Source organism: Bactrocera dorsalis, chromosome 2, assembly GCF_023373825.1.
Source record: "Bactrocera dorsalis isolate Fly_Bdor chromosome 2, ASM2337382v1, whole genome shotgun sequence".
NCBI classification, from domain to species: domain Eukaryota; kingdom Metazoa; phylum Arthropoda; class Insecta; order Diptera; family Tephritidae; genus Bactrocera; species Bactrocera dorsalis.
In genome coordinates, this window is record NC_064304.1 from 63,841,874 (window position 1) to 63,863,522 (window position 21,649).

Consider the following 21,649-nt stretch of genomic DNA (forward strand, 5'->3'; position numbering starts at 1 on the left):
ATTTTGTGTAATAATAATTAAATAAAAGGAACCTTCGAGGAATCGAAGGAAAATATATTTTTAAAGAGTAATTAAAAACTATTCTTAATTGGCGCCCGAGCAGGGACCGGTCAACAAAAGGATTCAGTGAATAAAATCCTTCGCGACTTCAATAACGACGAATTCAAAATAAAATTCAAGTGTATCGAAAGTGGTCCAACATAAAAATTTTATACTACGACCAGCTAAATCAGGCACTTAATGTAGTTTTGTCCAAAATAGAGATGACACATAAAAACGAATATGTGATCAGTGCTTTATCAAAAGAATTGCAACTAAAAGCAGTAAGAACATTTATCGCAGGATTGAGGAGTTCAGCAACAAAGAATGCATTATACTCAAGATCATGCACCAATCTGATGGAAGCACATGGGATAGCTAGAACGATGCAGCATGACTCGCATTATCACAAACTGGAAAGCGTACCGAGGGTACAACAGCGAAGCCATCGACAATGGCAAACATCACAAACACAACAGCAATTCCAACAGAATTTTTCTCACCAACAACCTCAAATGCAACAAGAAACAACAGAACCAATGGAGGTAGACCCCTCTTCAACAAGATTTAGACGACAACTATACAATCCACAACCGCCAATGAACACTCATCAGGGAGCAAGGCAAACACAGAATGCGTTTAGACAAGTCATCCAAAGAGTCGGCAACCAATTCAAGTTCGACAGAGAAGACACGTCAAACTCGCAGCAGAGGAAAACACAACGCCTTAACCAAGTGGGAGACACAAAAGAAGACGACCAGGAGTCACTTTATAATGAAGCACCTAGTGTAAGTTATAGAAATAATAATAGACAGAAACATTTTATAATAAGATACCACGGTCTTCCGACGTTAAGACGCACTGCACCTAATGGAAGATTCGTGCATATACTGATAGATTCAGGTGCAACTAGTAGCTATGTGAGTAAAAATTATCCATTTGCAGAAAGAATTAAATTAGACAAACCTATTAAATTCAATACATTACACGGGAGTTCAACAGTTACTCACAAGAGAGAAATCAATCTAGTAGGATTTGACTTAGTTTTTTTGAAGCAGAAGAACTAAAAGAGTTTGATATAATACTAGGAAAGGACGCGTTAAGAAAAATGAAAGCAAAAATAGATTTATTTGAATACTCAGTAACATTTGAAAAAACTACTGAAGAAAGTAGGGAGCAAATAAATTACTCTATAAGAGATAAAAAATATGAGAAAGAAATCATGGAACTAATGCAGAATAATTACAATAATGAACTGTTACCTTTCACCACCACAATACAAGCAGAGATTAGGACTGAATCCAAAGAACCTGTTTTTTTGCGATCCACCCATATCCATATGCATTAAAATGATTGCAAAACCCTTAAATTTCTTCCGTACTCAAGTTGAATTAATACCGTCAGAAACGAATGAAAAAACTGCATCAACTATATTCCCACGACACGAACGGTTTCAAGTAAAATTTAATACCGAAGAATACTTAATAACAGAAACGCTGAAGCAAGTAATGAAACCAAAAATTGTAACAGCTTTTCACACAGACTTGGAAACATGGCATAAGTTGAAAGAGAAGATAACAAATATATTTTCTACATATTTCAAAGTATTCACACAAACTAAACTGCATGACATCACTGAACAAATAGATAGAGAAAACATTTTAGACTTTACGCACAAAAGGGCACATAGAAACGCGCTCAATAACTATAAAGAGATATTAGAAACATGCTATTGGCCAACACTCAAGAAAGATACAGAAAACGTAGTACAGAATTGCATTAACTGTAAAGAGAATAAGTACGAAAGACATCCAGTAAAACAATTATTAGGAAAAAGCCCAGTACCAAATACTCCGGGCACATCAGTACAAATGGACATATTTTATATAAATGGCAAAAGTTATCTCTCTTCTATAGATAGATTTACTAAATACGCATATTTTCGTAAATCAGGAAGTAAACTACATTTTCATGAAATAATAGAAGAAGTGTTATCACAAATTTTTCCGAACTGTACCGAACTCATGACCGATAATGAAAGCATATTCGTCGGCATAGGCACAACCGCATTATTAAATAAATTACAAATTAAACACGAAAAGACAGCAAATAATCATTCAACTTCCAACGCACAAGTAGAAAGGTTACATTCAACGATATTAGAAATCGCGAGGACTTTAGCTAACGACAGAACTACAACTACGGAAGAAGAAATATTCTCAGCAGTCAAGGAATATAACAGGACTATTCATTCGGTGATAAAGGAAAAACCAGTAGACTTATTTTTAAATCAAAAGGAAATTAACGAAAAAGTGAAAAATAATATAGAAAAAAACCAAGAACGTATGTTAGAATACCATAATAAAAAAAGAAGCCAAAAAATTTTAAACCAGGACAAATAATTTATGAGAAAAGTAGTAGAAGACAAAAATATAACAAAAGATATATTAAACACATAGTAAAAGAAAATAAAGAAAATACGGTGCTTACAACGAAAAATAAAATAATACACAAAGACAACATTAGAAATGTATCGTACGATTGTAATAATGATCCTCCTAAAGGAAGCAACAGCGCTACAGGTGACCAATGTGGAAAATAAAAAATATTTGCGACATTATAGAAAATAATAACAAACAAAGATTGATCAACACCCATTTTGAGAAACTGTTAGAAACATTCCACTATAAAATAATTACCCAACACACAATGTTGCAGGAAATGCACGAAAAATTAGAAGACTTAGCTCTAACAATTAATTTCGCAAAAAATAAAAACTTTTATTCACCATCAATAAATATTAATGTTGAAATATAATTAAATCAGAAAATACAGAAATTCCGGTAATCAACATTATGGAATATTCTGATATACATGTATGTAGAATTAATGACACATTTATTGTAGTATATAAATACCCAATTATAAAAGAAAATTGCGAGATATTCGATGTAACACCTACTTATATCATATAAACATGGAAAATTAGTTTTAGACAATAAAATATCCAAATGTTCTAATAAATGTAAAAATATTTTGTCGCTATTATATGTTAGATTTAAGTTATATTATGCAATTATGAAATGCAAAACACTCAAACTACAAGAAAGACAGCAGAAACAATACGAAAAAATATTAAAACAACAAGGTATGGAACATCTCATCAAAAAGGACGCCACAACTAGCGTATAAAAAGATCAGGAGATCTTTTCACCGGAGGAGGGGGGAGTTAACACCCAGCCATACACGTATGACTCATATTACCTACCACTACACATATGTATGTATATACAACAATAGCAAGATCAAAACAGAAACACATGGAGAGGCATCATCTTACAAGAATGTACAGCCACCACGTGACCAACAACAACAAGCCAATACCATATGACGCATGTGCAACGTGATCAAAACACAAACACATGGAGAGGCATCATCTTACAAGAGTACAGCCACCACGTGACCAACAACAACAAGCCACAAGATCAACATACAGACACATGGGGCATTATCTTACAAGAAGGTACAGCCACCACGTGACCAACAACAAAAAGCATGGCATTATCCAAGATGCCACGCCACCGGAATTAGCCAATAGGAAGACGACACGAGTTGACTGCACTGCTATAAAAGAGTGAGTCGCATACAACTCTTGTCCTCAGTTTGAATAGAAATTCAGACTTAATTAGTTATAACATTTTGTGTAATAATAATTAAATAAAAGGAACCTTCGAGGAATCGAAGGAAAATATATTTTTAAAGAGTAATTAAAAACTATTCTTAATTCGCGCTAGAAGCAACTTCGGGTCAACCCAATTCCTGCGAGCAGCATCTTATTTCAACCCAACAACATTTCTCGCTGCGTTTAACTAAACATTCATACACATGTACATCTTTAGAATTTTATTGTGCTTTAAATAAACAAAAATTACAGTAATTGTGCACCAAATTATTCGAGTATTTTTATTAATTACGGGTGTAAGCTGGTTTTGAATGCCCTAAGGTTGAGTGGTTTAAACAGTTTTGTTCACCTAACGGTTATACGTATCACCAAAACTAAGCGAGATAAATATAGGGTTATATATACATATGTATATAAGTAAACGATCTGGACGAAGAGAAAAGTTGAATTTCGGTTGACTGTCTGTCTGTTCGAACACAAATCGCCACCAACCGAAAATATATAAAGTTCCATAACTAAGCGCTCAATTAAGATATGAAGCTGTAAGCACAAGGAATGGCAGTAGCTAAGGGCACCTGTGGGCACAACCTTTTGAAAAAAATGATTGAAATCGGCGGATAATCCTGCTCATTTCTACTAAAAGCACGACAAATTAATAACTAAATACGCCAGAGACCATCAGGATGGTATGAGAAAGCTTTATGGGAACCGGTTTAAAAATTAGACGATGAGTGTGGCATCGCCAACTTTTTGTTGTAATCCCATATCTCGGGACCCGACTGATCGATTTTGACATAATTTAGTACGTGGCATTCTTCTTACATTTTTATGTAACATTGTAAAAATGGTAGAAATTGGACAACAACCATGCCTACTTCCCATATACTAGCACAATTTTAAATTCCACTTGATTCGTTCAGTTTCCAGTACACAAAGCAAGTAGCTATGAATATAACTGGATACAACTTTGCACAATTAATATCTTTAGTGTATGCCACCTTATAACAAAGAATTGTTTAAATCCAATCAAAACTGTTCAAGTCCCCAGAAAACCGTATATTTAGACCCCGGTACCTATTTTCAGATTTTGTTATATATTCTTGTAATGTTAAAATAAAAAAGTGCGTGGAGTTCCTACGCGCGGAAGAATTTATTCTTCTTAGTGATATTCAGAAATGCATATCATTTTGTATGAAAGAAAACTAGAAATTAAATTCCCATTTTATAAATTTAGTATGCATATTTTATAAAGCAAAGTCTAAATGAAGGAATTTTGACTCGGAAAGTAGTTCTGTCTCTTCGTTGCGAAAGGGAGTATGCAGCGTAACCATCTCTATTTTGTACTCTTCGAATTGGGTTGGGTTGTCATATTATAATTTGTATATCTTATAATATAACATAGTGTTTAGTCAATTTCTTGTATTCATTATTGTCGTTGCATTTGTATTGCGCACAAAACTGGGCCAGAGTTAGATCGTTCAATTCCTCCGGTCGTTGCTCGTATTTGTCGAACACATTATCCCTCCAAATGCCTGTGGACTCGTCATTAAGCTCCGTCAATTCTTTGCGTGCTTTTTTCAATCTCTGTCGGTCTATCGGCCACGACGTTGGGATGAATATTATCGATCTAGAGGCTTTTGACATTGGTTTACGAAGTAGCCACCAAGCTTGGCTCGAAATCTCTACTGAGTTCAATAAGTCGACACTCATTTTTCCGGATATTTTTCATTAATTTTTCTCTGTAAATTACTGATCCCTCGGTTAGATTTATTTAAAATAGTCTACGACGTACGTCGCGCAGGAATATCCGTCTAAGATGAACTGCAAATCCATATTAGGTTTTAAAACATTAAATAAGAATGTGAAGTATAGTCTTAAGTTTTCAACGGCCAACGCAGAGTATTTCAATCAAAAGTCACACAAAGAATTCGCAGAAATGAAACAGAAACGAAAGAAATAAAGTCACACAAAATAGTTGAGAATTCGGAAAAATGAAAGACAGACGAAAGAAAAATAAGTATAACTTCAATAATGCACAAGCATACAAACATACATATGCGCACACATGTGAATAGTCACCTCGTCATCGCGGGTCGATTTGCAAAGAAAGTAAATGAATACTGACTACAGAAATGATCCTGAGAAGTATAGTCTTAACTTTTCAACGGCCAACACAGAGTATTTCAACCAAAAGTCACACAAAGAATTCGCAGAAATGAAACAGAAACGAAAGAAATAAAATCACACAAAGTCACCCCTTGCCGCTGTAGCAGCTTCGCCTACAAACATGCGTAAATATGTATGTATGTATACGTATGATCGTGAATACATATCGACTTAGAGAAGCACCAGAAAGTTGTGCAATTTATGATTTTTAGCTTTTGCCATCGTCGCGAAAAGACGACTTGTTGGCAAAGGCATGCTCGGGGAGATGTTACGGCCTCTGTTTTTATGAATAAAGCGAGATCGCTTGTGGAATTTGCGCCTGCGTTTATGAATGAATCGTTTTTGTTGTAAAATTTACTACACTTGTTCTTCGCCAATTTGGCTGCCATATTGACTTGTGAAGATCAATTTTTTGTTGGTGACATATTCATATGTGTACACATATGTATGTGGGAACGCATAAAGGACAGACTAGAAGTGGGCGAGCGTACGGACGGTGGCATGCAACACTGACTGCAACAGACAACGAGTAGCGACGAAGGAACGAGTAGCGACAAAGAAACGGGTAACGAAGACTTTGGAAACGACAGTCAGTCGACACGCGGGCGAGCACGATTCAAGTTTCAAGCAGTTGGTAAAATTAAGATCAGTTTATAAAACTAAAATAAAATCAGTTTGTAAAATTAAAATCAACTTATAAACCCTTTTTTATAATAAACACGAATCCACCCCTACAAATTGGGGGCTCAACCGGTGGAATTGTGAAAGAAAAATGTTCTAAAATCATTTTCTGCTGTGCATTGAAAAACTGCGTCATCAAACGCTATAAAAACATTCAACATTTAATCGTCCGTTGTTTTGTAATTGTAAGCGTCGTCAAACGCAGTGCAATACCCAAACATATTTCAAGTGTCGGCCAGCGTCTCCAAACGCTATAAAAACTTCCAAATTCTCAAACATTCTAAAATTTTGGAAAGTTCGAGAAGCGTCATTAATTGTTCGTCGTCATACGAAGTCGCCATTTCAAAATTAACGGCGAAAAAGCAGCTAATATAGTCCACTCGTATGAAATACAGATCCAGCGATAAGTGGTAGCAGCGAATTCGAGTACGAGAAAAAACAGCGGTCGTGTGAAGAAGTAAGCAATAGAAACCAATTGGTGGCATCAACCAGCAGTTTGAAAACAACGAAAGGTGAACACGTTGAACGAAGTAGCAGAGAAGTTTAACGAAGAAGCAAAGAAGTCTAACAAAGTAGCAGAGAAGTTAAAAGCCAGAAGCAAAGGAGTCTAACAAAGAAGCAGTGAAGTTGAACAAGTTGAATAAGCTGAGGGAAGAAACAGACAAGTTGAATACGTTGAACGAAGAAGCAGAGAAGTTGAGCAAGTTGGAATACGTTGAACGAAGTAGCAGAGAAGTTAAAAGCCAGAAGCAAAGAAGTCTAACGAAGAAGCAGAGAAGTTGAATAAGCTGATGCTCTGAACACAAAACGACGACAGACGACAAACGACATCTGTCAAATATTACAGATTATTGGACACTTATTTTGACGACGACACGAATACACGGCTGTAGGCCGACAGTTGTCATTCTCGCTAACTCCTATTGCCAAATACAGTAGAACGACAGTAGAATGGAAGAAGAGAGATGAGGAAGAGTGGTGATGCCACTAATATGTAAAATGTAAAATTATTCACAGCTCTTACAAACTTGACGTTATTTTACAAATAAAAGCATAAAATAGCTCTATTATATCATTTGTAATAACAATTGATAATTCAAAACAAAAATATATACCTATTTACTTATTTTTTGCATAAAAAATTTAATTTTGAACAAAATATTAAAATTTCATTGAAGTGCAAGGTATTAGTATGGCCACAACGTTGTGTACATGCAAAATGGACAGCTGTGTTGTTTTGTTTTCATTTCACTTTCGTACCCTCGTTTGTCGTTTGTCGTCTGTCGTCGTTTTGTGTTCAGTACATGAGGGAAGAAGCAGACAAGTTGAATGCGTGGAACGAAGTAGCAGAGAAATTAAAAGCGAGAAGCAGAGAAGTTGAACAAGTTGAATAAGCTGAGGGAAGAAGCAGACAAGTTGAATACGTGGAACGAAGTAGCAGAGAAGTTATAAGCGAGAAGCAGAGAAGTTGAACAAGTTGAATAAGCTGAAGGCAGAAACATAGAAGTTGCACGAAGAATCAGAGAAGTGGGACGCAGAAAGCAGATAAGTTGAATACTTACACATACTTATATTATTCATTATTTTTACATTTCTAGTAGTTTGTTTAGAAATACTTTTTAATTATAAGTGAAAAGTTGAATTGTAACAGTGCATTGCGACAATGGACAGACAAGCAATACTGACACTAAATATTAGGGAATTGCAGCAAGCACTACGTGAACTAAATATTTTCACTACTGGACGTAAAGCAGAGTTGCAAACGAGACTGTTGTTGCACCATGGTCATGAGACACATGAGGATGATGAAAATGCTGAATCAGTTAGTTCCTACGACGATGTACCAAATGCAAATTTTACTGACACTGTGGCACCGATAAGTAGATCTATTTTTACGTTTAATGATATCCAAGAAAGCTTAACACAATTTAGTGGTGACGATAAAATCGATATTCAGCAATGGATAAATGACTTTGAGGAGAATGCATTGGTAGTAGGGTGGAATAGTGTGCAGAAATTTATTTATAGTAAGTAGTTGCTGAAAGGAGCTGCCAAATTGTTTATTAGAAGTCAACGAGGCTTGGTCAGTTGGGAATCACTGAAAGAAGAATTGATCAGTGAATTTGGGAAAAAGGTGTCGTAGTCGGAAGTGCATAGTCAGTTGAAAAGTCGTAAGAAGAGGGTAAACGAAACGTTTCGCGAGTATTTGTATGTTCTTACAGAAATTGGAAAGCCAGTAAATATCGATACGGAAAGTTTAATATCATATTTCATAGAGGGTATATAGATACGAACAAAGCGGTTCTGTACGAAGCAAAAAAAATTAGTGAGTTAAAACATAAGATAAAAGTTTACGAAAAAATCCATAGTAAAGCAGAGAAGTCAATACAGAAAGTCTCAAAATCGTGTTTTAGGTGTGGAAGCTCCACACATCTCATTCGAGACTGCAGCAGTCAACAAACCAAATGTTTCAAATGTAATGGTATAGGACACAAGTCTTTTGAATGCAATGGTACTCAGGTATAAAAGTAAAGAAGGAATCAGATAAGACTAATGTTGTAAATTTTGAGAAATCAAAAATAAGTTTATCTGTAAAAATAGTGAAGGTAGGAGGACTAAAAGTTGATGCATTAGTTGATACTGGGTGTTGTTTGTGCTTAATACGGGGCGATGTTCTCAAAAAAATTAAATTTGACGGTGAAGTGGTCTATGAAAAGCGCACTTTATATGGCGCATGCGAAAAAGAATTTTCAACATATGGTAGTTTTGTCGCAGAATTAGAAGTTGATGGATTAAAATTCTTACAACAGTTCCACATCACCAGCGAAACTGCTATTCCATATTCAGTGTTCATAGATCATAGATCAGTACTAGATAAAGTCAATATTAATTAGGGTATTCCACCAAACTCGTAAATGTACAAACTTATAAGTTCAAAAATTTACGCTTTAGTTTTTTGGAACGCTCCTTTTTTTCATACGTATAAAAGCGCGTAAATAGGTATTTTGACTTTTCTGTCAGTGTTGCATTTGAAAAACCAAATCCAGGGTTAATTTAGAAGAGAAATTTCTGTAAAAGTGCCTGCGTTTATTTAAAAAATAACTTAAAAAGAATTAAAATCTTACAAAATGCCATTAAAAAGTGAAAAAAGAAAACTGTGTGAAAATATTGATAACAATACACTCAACACTTTGTCGATGTTACAAGTATTTGGATCAAGTGATGGTTTGCTTAATTACTTTCTGAGAGAATGCACGCATTTAAATGATTTCGTTTATATTTACAGAACGAAATCAAGAAGAAGTAGAAGATGAAATCCTTGAAGAATGGGCATATTCAAAACTTACTGTCCTCAGCTTTCGCTATTCGATTCCGACCTTGAAAGACTCTGTGCCAAAATCCAAAAAATTCTTTTATGATATTTTGAAATTGTACTAAAACTGATAGAAGATGATGTTCTCTTTAACAGAGCAAGTTCCGGCAAACAATTTCCCGTTGCTATGCAACTCGCCATTGTTTTATATCGTCTCGGTTGTAATGAAGAAGGTGCATCATTTGCGAAAATTGCTAGTTTTTTTTTTTTTTTTCTTTACAAGTAGTGTTGCCTGCACTAAAAACTTTACTTTTTTGAAGCACTAAGTGTAAATTATTTTTGTGTAATGGCAACATTAAAACAAAATATCAGTTTATGAAGCAAATACGCGTCGAATTTGCCTCATAGTTTTATACGAAACGCGTAAACTTTTTTTCATACAAATGTTGACAACTCATTTATAAGGCACAGAATTTCACGAGTTTAAGAATTTTATGAGGCATTTATGAGTTTGATGGAATACCCTTAATATAAAGCCAGAAGGTGCACAATTTATAGAGAGGAGTAATGTTGAACAAGAGGTGGAAGAAAGACGCAAAGACAGTCATCGACTAGCTAAGAAAGCGATCGGACGTGTTGACTTCAGAAAACGCTCTCTCGCATCTCTAGTGTAAATCTCAATAATTTCGTGTCTACTCGTGTTACTTCTTCTTGTTATAAAAAAACAGAAAACAAAACACAAAAAAGAAAAAACACACCAACAAAAAAATGGCTCCTGGGCCGCCGGACAAATCTTCCAACAGATTTGCTTTGCTATCAGAGGATGTCAATTCTCCAAAAAGATCACGGATTGACTTACAAGCCAAAAACTTTCCAAAATTACCAACTATAAACAAAACAGTGAAAAATTCCAAATATTTAGTGATTTCTCCAACCGATACTGACAAAAGACTTACTAAACTTAGCCCATTTGCAATCAAAAAAGGACTTGAATCTATTTCTAAAGAAATCGATTCCATTTCGAAACTTAAAGATGGAAGCATCTTAATCCTTGCAAGCAATGCTAAATCGAGTGAAAAATTTTTAAAATCAAAAGACCTTTGTGGTATGTGTGCAATATCAGTGAAATTACACGCCAGTTTAAACTCAGTAAAAGGTGTCGTTTTCGACAAGAATCTTGCCGAAGTTGACGAAAAAGAACTTATTAATGAGCTAAGCTCCCAAGGAGTGACAAGTGTATACAAGTTCACCAAACTAGCCAAAGAAAAAACAATTAATTCTGGCCTCATTGTCTTAACTTTTGACAGATTTCAACTACCTAGTGAACTCGATGTAGCATGGTACAAATTAAAAATTAAACCTTACATACCCAACCCCATGAGATGTAAAAACTGTCAAATACTTGGACATACCCAAAAATGGTGTAAAAATAACCCATCTTGCCCCGTTTGTAATCTACCGCCCCATAGCGATACAATATGCAGCCGCATAACATGTGCAAATTGTTATGGCGAGCACACCTCATCGGACAAAACCTGTCCAAAATACCAACAAATTAAAGAAATCTTAACCATAAAAACATTAGAAAACATCAGTATGGGCGAGGCGCGCCGAAAATATAAAGAGCAACACCCTATGCAAGTGGGCACAACTGTACCCTTTTCGCAAATAATTAACCACTCTCATCACAAACAAACAAAACAAGCAGAAACCGAAGACATATCATCAAAAAATATTCAAAAACAACACAGTACAACAAATGCATCGGCACTTACAGTGCATCACCATCCAACATCCAACAACTACAAATCAAAAGCCAATAATGAACAAAACATCACTCAACACAAAGATGGTCATACAACACAAAATTCTAATAACAACAATATTACCAATCAAACCTCTCAAGAGCAATTGATCTCACTTCTTTCTCGTTACACATCTCATATCAACGAGATCTCCGAAATACCAACAACTTCAACAATCACTGATCATAGCTACGGAGGAAACAACAACACAGACTTGTCAAACCAGTTCGAGGATATCTCTGATAACATTTAGCAGCGGAATTAGTAAGAGTAATAATTATTCAATTTTGCAGTCTCTACATAATGACTCTCAACTTACTACAATGGAATTGTAAAGGTTACTATAACAATTACACAGAAATAGAAATTTTGTTAAAATCCTATTCCCCACAAATTGTCTGCTTACAAGAAACCCATTTAGCTAAGAGCGCCAAGCCTTATTGCCCAAAGCAACACGATGGATATTTTTTCAATTTACATCACAATGTAACTTCTAAGCAAGGTTGTGCTATATTAGTGCATAAGTCTATTCAACATAAGCATATTAACATTACGTCAAATCTTATTGCTACAGCTGTACAAATTAACTTTCCCCATGTTATAACAATTTTTTGTGTTTATATTCCCCCCCAACAACATATAACCGTAGCTGACCTTCTTAGCTTAACCAACAACGTAAATACTCCAATAATAATGTTAGGCGATTTCAATGGTTGGAGCCCTTTGTGGGGCTCCCAATATTGTAACGCTAGAGGACAAATAATTGAGAATTACATATTAAGCTCAAATATAGCAATCCTTAACGATAATGTGCCAACTCACTTTTCAATACATGGTAGCTTCACCAATGTAGATCTATCACTATGCTCCCCACAATATCTTCCTAATGCCTGTTGGAATGTTATAGATGATCTTCACAATAGTGATCACTTTCCTATACAATGTACCTTCAATTTTCTGTCCCATTCGGAGAGGATACCTTCTTCAAATATTCAATTCAACTGTGACCGTGCAGATTGGCGAAAGTTTCAAAATATTGCAACACAAAATCATTATATAGTTTCACCCAATATTAACAAAGAAGCCGCACAAATTCAAAAGACCATAAGAAAGGCTGCCAATGAATCTATTCCAAAAACCAAACGTAGAAATACTAAACAAAACGTTCCATGGTGGAATCCGAACCTAAATTCATTAAGGCAGGCAAAGCAAGACGCATGGAAAACTTATAGGCAAGCGAAAAGCATAGAAAGTCTTATAGATTACAAAAAGAAGAATGCCCACTTTATCCGACAAAAGAAAATATCCAAAACCAAAGCCTTTGAAGACCTCACAAAAACTATCAATCCATCCTCACCAACAAGCTACATTTGGAAAAAGATTCACCTTCTCTCCGGTACTTACAAGCCCTTTGGCATCAAATACATCTCGGTTAACAACAACAATGTGACAGTTCCTAAAGACATTGCCCTTGAATTCGCTCAATTTTATTCTTCTAATTCTGACTCATCAAACTTCCCTATTGAATTCCAAATAGAAAAAAATACAACTCTAAACGCAGAAATTAATTTTTCTCCGAATAAGTACACAAAGTTTTTGGAAACAAATTTTACAATCGAGGAATTCGAAGCATGTTTAAGGAACTCCAGGGGCACAACTCCAGGCCACGATAAAATAACCTACAAAATGATTGCCAACTCCCCTATAGACATTAAAAATCGAATACTTACACTATATAATCGGTCATACGAAAATAATATTATCCCACAGAATTTTAAAACAGCCACAGTCATACCCATACTTAAACCAAGCAAAAATGAGATTTCAATGCAAAATTATAGACCTATATCCCTATTACCATGCTTAGGAAAATTACAAGAAAAAATGATAGCAAATAGACTAATGTGGTACCTTAATTCCTCTAAATTAATTTCCCAACAACAAGTTGGCTTTAAAAAAGGATCCAGCACAATAGATGCTCTGCTATATATTGACCACCTAATAAGCAAAAATCTATCAGTAAGAAACCATGTGTCAATATTATCAATAGATTTCCAAAGCGCGTTCGATAATATAGGAGTTCACGTTATACTAAAAAAACTAGTGGAATGGAAAACAGGGGAAAAAATGTACAACTATATAAAAAACTTTTTAACAAACAGGAAACTTCGTGTAAGGGTTAACAATGTCTTTTCTCCATTATTCCCTCTGTCAAATGGAATTCCCCAAGGCTCCCCATTGTCAGTAGTCCTCTTTTTGATTGCTTTTGAAGATATCGTCACTATCCTAAAAGAACAAAAAAACATAGATTTCTGTCTGTACGCGGATGACCTTTACATTATGTGCAACAAAAAAGATCCAAATGATATCCAATCCATCTTCCAACATACATTAAATAGCATCCACATCTGGTCAAAAAGATCTGGCGCTAAACTCTCTTTACAAAAATGTAAGCATTTTCATTCCTGCAGAAAACATAATTGCAGGAGAATAATTATTGATTTCAATAATATTACAATAGAAAATACCGATAATATTAAGATTTTAGGGTTGTATTTTGATAAAAGGAACACATTTAACAAACATTGTACATACATTAAGCAAGATCTCGCCTCCAGACTCAATATAATAAAATACCTTTCCTCAAACAAAAGCCATATCCATACTAACACACTCATAAATTTTACAAAACTTACCATCCTCGCAAAAATTGACTATGGATTGCAAATTTATGGCAAGACCTCAAAATCATCTCTTACGAAAATAATGGGCGCATATCACGCTGCTGCCCGATTTAGCCTCAGGGCCTTTCGGACAACTCCTGTCAAATATCTGCTAGCCGAAGGTGGTTTTCTTTCATTAGTAGATCGTGTCGCTTATATTAGAGCACGTTCTGTTAACATCATATGTTCTAACAATAACTCAATTTTGGATAAGGAAATAAAGCTACTTAAAACCCGAAAAAATACCATATCTATAAAATCAGGTCTTGTGGAGATGTTCTATATGATAAAGCGAACACAGAAATGGGTATTCAAAAACTCAGGGAAACATATCACTCCCCCTTGGTTGCTATGTTCCGAATCACTTATCAATACGCTTTCTGTATACCCAAAAGACTCAACTAGCCCTCTTATCTATCAACAAGCATTTCTAGAGACAGCCGCTCCATTAAAAAACAACCACTGGAAATTTCTATTTACGGATGGGTCAAAAAACAATAATGGAACATCTTTTGCAGTAGTCCATGAAAATGGTGATCTCATAGCAAACGGAGTTTTACAATATCAAACGTCATCCTACGAGGCTGAAATACAAGCTGTCCTAAGCGCGTTGCAATTCGCCACCAATAAAAGGAATAAGTATGTTATCTGCACAGACAGCAAAGCAATACTGCATGGAGTTCATAACCTCAACAATCACTCAGAAGAAATATCTACTATTAGGACTTCCTTAATAAACTTAAAAAAAAGAATCAAGCTCATGTGGATCCCAGGTCATGTCGATATAACGGGAAATGAGTTAGCAGATAAAGCAGCCAAAGCGGCCTCAACATCTCCCCTTCAGCTATTTATACCGTTTCCGAAAAAACGAATCAAATGTGAGATATTACAAGACCTTCACCAAAAATTTCAATACGAATGGAGCAAAGAAATTGGTCATTACAAAAACTTAAATCCAGACAAACACGCAATAAGACTTTCAACCAATACCACAGCTGTAATGAACAAATGTTTTATAAGACTACGCCTTGGGCACACCCGTCTTACACATCTTCACTTGATGAAGAAGGAGTCACAGCCAACGTGCCATTTCTGCAACTCATCTCCTTTAACCATCACCCATATCCTTAAGGAATGCCAATCCTTAAACCTCCACCGATCCACCATATTTCATCAAGATCCCATATCCATACTAAAGACCCCAAACGAAGACAATGTCAAAAATATTTTCAACTATTTAAAACTTTTAAATATACATAAATTAATATAAGTTATACATTATTTAACCAAAAGTAACCGATAGCCCTAGTTGCTAGTGTTTTTTCACATTTATTGTAATTTCAATTATAATAAATAATAAATAAATAAATAAATAAAAGACGCAAAGAAAAAAGAATAGAGTTATTAAAAGAGTTTCAGGAGTTATGTTTGAGTGCAGGGGAATATAGTGACGACGTAGTTATTCAGGAATTAATAAACAGTTATAAATCAAACGAAAGGGCTTTGGCCGATTTATTGGGTCAGTTGGAACAACTCATCACCTGGCTACAGTAGAGAGAGATTGGGAGGTAGTTGCGGCGGTGGCGGACGTATAAATAATTATGGAGGTCTGTCTATGAGACCGAATGGTGGTGGAAGTGGAGGTGGTGGGAGTTTAGGCTCTTGGGGCGTAAATGCACCGAAAAATTGGAATCAAGGTGGAAGTAGTGGTAGTGGTGGTAGTGGAAATATGATGTCATTAACGCAACATGGTGGGGTTATGAACATGAATAATGGTGGTGGTGATGGTGGTATGCCACAAGCAGGTGGCATGAACGATAGCTACGGTGGCATGCAACAGAGCAACAATTATATTGGTATGTCAGGAGGTATTCAATGTGGTTACGGTGGGATGTCATCAAATAGGGGAATGAACAATGGTGGTTTTGGCGGCGGCGGTAGTGGGGGTAGTAGCCTTCCACAAAATAATAATTTTGGTGGGGATGGGTTTGATAATTGTCCGCAACCTTCATCTGATCGACTGAGTGAGTATATTGAAAATGAGGTAATTAAAGAGCTAGAAACAGAACGTGACCAGGCTAGAGAGATGGCTAGGAAAAATAGTAAAACAATACAGGAAGAAAATCGAAAAAATTTTAATGCAACAAGAAAAGCCGAACAAACGTATGAAGAAAATGAGTTAGTAGCTATAAAGCGTACACAATATGGTCCGGCATTAAAGGTTAAGAAAAAGTTTTTAGGACCGACAAAATTGTTAAGAAATTGAATCATGGTAGGTATGATGTCGAAAAAGTAGGCGAACACGAAGGACCGTATCGAACAACAACAGTTGCCGAGCTCATGAAAAAATGGTGCACGTCGTTCGAGGACGAACAAAGGTCAGGACGGCCGAGTGTGGGAACGCATAAAGGACAGACTAGAAGTGGACGAGCGTACGGACGGTGACATGCAACACTGACTGCAACAGACAATGAGTAGCGACGAAGGAACAAGTAGCGACAAAGAAACGGGTAACGAAGATTTTGGAAACGACAGTCAGTCGACACGCGGACGAGCACGATTCAAGTTGCAAGCAGTTGGTAAAATTAAGATCAGTTTATAAAACTAAAATAAAATCAGTTTGTAAAATTAAAATCAACTTATAAACCCTTTTTTATAATATACACGAATCCACCCCTACATGTATGTTTGTATGCTTGTGCATTATTTGTTCGGCAATGTATGCAAATATATGTACATATAAGTATATATGAATGGATGAACATGCAAGTCAATGCGCGCACATGTAATAAGTACTTACATATATTGATACGTGATGAAAATATCATTTCAATTTCAAGATAGGATAGAAGATGTATTTGATGTATTTTTCTTACTAATACAAATTAAATTTATCACAGCAATATACATAATATACATATATATAATATTGCTGTGATAAATTTAATTTCTATTAGTAAGAAAAATATTTATTTGTATAGTATACGATGTTAAAAGCAAAAAATTAAAAATTTATTCTGTCGAGATTCGAACCTGTGTTAGCATCTTGACTTTCCAAGCGCTTATCACCATTGACACTTAGGTTGCGCTGACTTAAGTATGGTTTGGTTATGCATGTAAGAAACATACGATGGTTCTAATAATTTTGTTTAAGTATAGAAATATGCTTTTGTAGAACATTTGCTTTCGCAAACATACAGACAAATGTGCAAACGACGTCAAAATGGAATAAAATATAAACGAAAAGCAAAACGAAATTCTTCGTTGGGAGTGTATTTCTGTCTCTTCATATTCTATGCTTCGGCATATAGTATGCCTTGTCATCATATGCCGTAAATATATATATTTCTGTCTCTTCATATTCTCGGTTAGAATATGTGAGAGAATTGAAAAAATTTTAAAATTGCGAGGCGAATTCCGACCTACAGTGTTAACAAATGCGGTTAATTCCCTAATGTGAATCTATCAAATGTTCGCAGTCGAACCTGGACCTTCTCTATAATTTTAAGTTCTCTGGACTGACTACAGAAATGATCCTGGGAAGTATAGTCTTAACTTTTCAACGGCCAACGCAGAGTATTTCAACCAAAAGTCACACAAAGAATTCGCAGAAATGAAACAGAAACGAAAGAAATGAAGTCACACAAAATAGTTGAGAATTCGCAGAAATGAAAGACAACGAAAGAAAGATAATGCGCAAGCATACATAAAGCGTACTGTACTTATTGACTGCATTATTTTTGTGTAAATCCTCGGAATTTATTAATTAAAATCACCACTCAGAAGTCGTTTTATCCGTTGTAAGCGAGCGATTTCCGAAGAAACATCATTTCTAATATGCCACAAGACAAAATTAGAAATGAAGTTCTTAAACCTCACGCTGTCAGATAAAACGATATACCTCGTCATCGCGGGTCAATTTCCAAAAAAAATGAAAATGAAGACTAACTACAGAAATGATCCTGTGAAGTATAGTCCTAATATTTCAAAGACCAAAGCAGAGTACTTCAACCGAAAGTCACACAACATAGTTGAGAATTTGCAGAAATGAAAGACAAACGAAAGAAAAAGAAGTATAACTTCAATAATGCACAAGCATACAAACATACATATGCGCACACATGTGAATATGTCACCAACCAAAAATTGAAATATTGTTCTACAAAAACAACAATAGCATAAGCATGGCAACATTGTGTTGTTGGTAGAAAAGCCGAACTGTGCCGAAAGAAACGATCGCCGATTGTCACCGCTCCCCTTGCTACTCGAACATCTTCGCAGACAAGGTTGCGCAATATGAATCTATGACAAGGTTGCGCGAAATGAATCTATCGCAACCTTTTCCGAACTCATATAAGAAGTATAACTACAATAAAAAATTTATATTAAAAATATTAATTTACATTTTTTACTTAAAATTTCTGACTCTAGACTAAAACATTCTTTTAACATCGTATTGGATATAGTAATAGATAAGGCTACACGCTGAGCGGGAGGAATAAGCTGGGGTCAAAGTAGAAGTTTCGAAGACCTAGACTATATGGAGACATTATATGTTTAATAACGCACACCTTTGCAAAAAGAAACCCATCAATGGGGCAAGAAACTGCAGCTAATTCAAAGAAATGCGTATAAACACCACCTATACCCAAAACTTCCAAGTCGATTGTAGAGAACTCGGAAATGTGAAATTCTTTTAGTTACTTGGGCAAGTTATAGGCATGCATATTTGGTTTTACCAAACTTGACTATTATTTTGTTATTTTAGTTAATAATTTGAATTACAAGTTTTTTTTTTGTTTTACGTAATTCATTACTTCTTAAAATACTAAATTTTCTTAATACTTATCTATACTTAAATAAAAACGAATCAGCAAAATTTGAGAGAAAAATCAAGACAACCATTAATTAAGCACATTTTTTTTTTGCAAATTGTATCGATTCTACATTAGTCGAAAGAACTTCGTTCCTACCTGGTGTCCCACGACACTACATTTCTTTTTGTTTAAAAGCCATTTTAAATTTACTACTCTTGATGCTCTGATGGGGCATTTGTTACGGCTTACTAAAGCTGTGGCAGCCGCGAAAGTGGATGTCAATACGTTAGTAGCTGTTGCAATGTGTGCTGTATATAACGGGTGATTTTTTTGAGGTTAGGATTTTCATGCATTAGTATTTGACAGATCACGTGGGATTTCAGACATGGTGTCAAAGAGAAAGATGCTCAGTATGCTTTGACATTTCATCATGAATAGACTTACTAACGAGCAACGCTTGCAAATCATTGAATTTTATTACCAAAATCAGTGTTCGGTTCGAAATGTGTTTCGCGCTTTACGTCCGACAAATTTTGTTCAGCGATGAGGCTCATTTCTGGTTGAATGGCTACGTAAATAAGCAAAATTGCCGCATTTGGGGTGAAGAGCAACCAGAAGCCGTTCAAGAACTGCCCATGCATCCCGAAAAATGCACTGTTTGGTGTGGTTTGTACGCTGGTGGAATCATTGGACCGTATTTTTTCAAAGATGCTGTTGGACGCAACGTTACGGTGAATGGCGATCGCTATCGTTCGATGCTAACAAACTTTTTGTTGCCAAAAATGGAAGAACTGAACTTGGTTGACATGTGGTTTCAACAAGATGGCGCTACATGCCACACAGCTCGCGATTCTATGGCCATTTTGAGGGAAAACTTCGGACAACAATTCATCTCAAGAAATGGACCCGTAAGTTGGCCACCAAGATCATGCGATTTAACGCCTTTAGACTATTTTTTGTGGGGCTACGTCAAGTCTAAAGTCTACAGAAATAAGCCAGCAACTATTCCAGCTTTGGAAGACAACATTTCCGAAGAAATTCGGGCTATTCCGGCCGAAATGCTCGAAAAAGTTGCCCAAAATTGGACTTTCCGAATGGACCACCTAAGACGCAGCCGCGGTCAACATTTAAATGAAATTATCTTCAAAAAGTAAATGTCATGAACCAATCTAACGTTTCAAATAAAGAACCGATGAGATTTTGCAAATTTTATGCGTTTTTTTTAAAAAAAAGTTATCAAGCTCTTAAAAAATCACCCTTTACATACATATTATGTACAGAGTTGGGCCTAGCACGCTACACTGAGGTACACCAGTCTTTATTATTCGTTCTTCTGATATGAAGTCTGCTACTTTAACTGTAAATTTCCTGAGACAATTTGGAATCTAAGAGTGGCTTGAAAGACTTTTGGGCTTTCCAGAGGGAGTTTTGCTTGCCAGAATTTGGACACAGTCCTTATACAATTTTCAGTGTTGTGTGTTTCTTCTCATTTTAGCACTTGTTTAAATTTCATATAGCAGATTTCAATTTAATCAGATTTAAATTTTAGCGATTTAACTACCATTCACGTCTAGATCTCCTTCTCATTTACTCGCTCTCATTTACAAATTTCTCTATTTCATTATTGGTGATCTTTCTAAAACCAACTGGTTTATTGTTTCATTTTTGTGTTGCCAATACAGCTGCCTTAGTTATTACATCATTAAATTCTCTTTTACTTTCATCAATGTCTCATCCTGTATTTAGGGAATCTATCTATATTTTTGACTACAGCAAAATCTATTAAGTCTGGTATTTTTTTCTATCACTGGGCCAGAATGTCAGCTTACCAGGATATATTATATCCAGCTTATTATGCTTATACGAGGTGTGTCAAAAAGTGTCGCGAATTTTGTGTTTTTTCAAAAATTATTTAATCAAAGTAATCCCAATGAGATATTCTACACTTGTGCCAACGGTTTTTCCAATCTTCGAAGCACTTCAAAAAGTCATTTTTTTTATCTTCTTCAGCTCCTCCTTCGATGCCGTCTTTATCTCGTCAAGAGAAGCGTAACTTCGTCCCTTCATGGGCCTCTTCAGTTTAGGGAACAAGAAAAAGTCACAGGGGGCCAGATCTGGGGAATGCGGTGGCTGCGGCATCATTAGTGTGTTGTTTTTGGCCAAAAAGTCGCGCACAAGCAACGATGTGTGAGCAGGGGCGTTATCGTGGTGCAAAAGCCAATTTTTGTTCTTCCACAAATCCGGGCGTTTCTGGCGGATTGCTTCGCGTAAATTGCACATAACTTGCAGGTAATATTCCTTATTGACCGTTCTTTCCTGTGGCAAGAACTCATGATGCACCACACCCCTGCAATCGAAGAAAACTGTCAGCAAAACTTTCACATACGACCGAACTTGGTTCGTGCAGCAGCTTCCATTCAGAT

General features: G+C 35.7%; 2 protein-coding genes, 1 non-coding gene and 2 pseudogenes across 3 annotated transcripts; 2 read left to right on the plus strand and 3 right to left on the minus strand.

Moving 5' to 3' along the window:
- Positions 1 to 425: 425 nt before the first annotated feature.
- LOC125776134 (myb-like protein P) lies at positions 426 to 11,939 on the plus strand. Its single transcript, XM_049447015.1, has 3 exons — positions 426 to 827; positions 8,220 to 8,595; positions 11,467 to 11,939. The coding sequence occupies exons 1-3, from the start codon at positions 426 to 428 to the stop codon at positions 11,937 to 11,939; spliced, it is 1,251 nt and encodes a 416-aa protein (XP_049302972.1).
- LOC125776919 (small nucleolar RNA U3) lies at positions 5,780 to 5,876 on the minus strand (annotated as a pseudogene).
- A 4,085-nt stretch (positions 11,940 to 16,024) lies between the features above and the next one.
- On the plus strand, positions 16,025 to 20,917 carry LOC125776135 (heterogeneous nuclear ribonucleoprotein A3-like). Its single transcript, XM_049447016.1, has 2 exons — positions 16,025 to 16,453; positions 20,909 to 20,917. Exons 1-2 carry the CDS (start codon positions 16,025 to 16,027, stop codon positions 20,915 to 20,917), a joined length of 438 nt encoding a protein of 145 aa, XP_049302973.1.
- Positions 17,880 to 17,962, minus strand: LOC125776931 (small nucleolar RNA U3; annotated as a pseudogene).
- Positions 18,184 to 18,388, minus strand: LOC125776938 (small nucleolar RNA U3). Its single transcript, XR_007422052.1, has one exon. It is a non-coding gene; the product is annotated as a small nucleolar RNA U3 (small nucleolar RNA).
- Positions 20,918 to 21,649: the final 732 nt, after the last annotated feature.

Excerpts from the sequence above, each read along its gene's own strand:
- LOC125776134 (XM_049447015.1), top strand. The coding sequence starts at position 426 with ATGCAGCATGACTCGCATTATCACAAACTGGAAAGCGTACCGAGGGTA. Across the intron at positions 828-8,219 it reads TTTATAATGAAGCACCTAGT|TGCATTGCGACAATGGACAG; the intron begins GTAAGTTATAGA and ends GAATTGTAACAG. Across the intron at positions 8,596-11,466 it reads TGTGCAGAAATTTATTTATA|AAAACATCAGTATGGGCGAG; the intron begins GTAAGTAGTTGC and ends TAAAAACATTAG.
- LOC125776135 (XM_049447016.1), top strand. The coding sequence starts at position 16,025 with ATGAGACCGAATGGTGGTGGAAGTGGAGGTGGTGGGAGTTTAGGCTCT.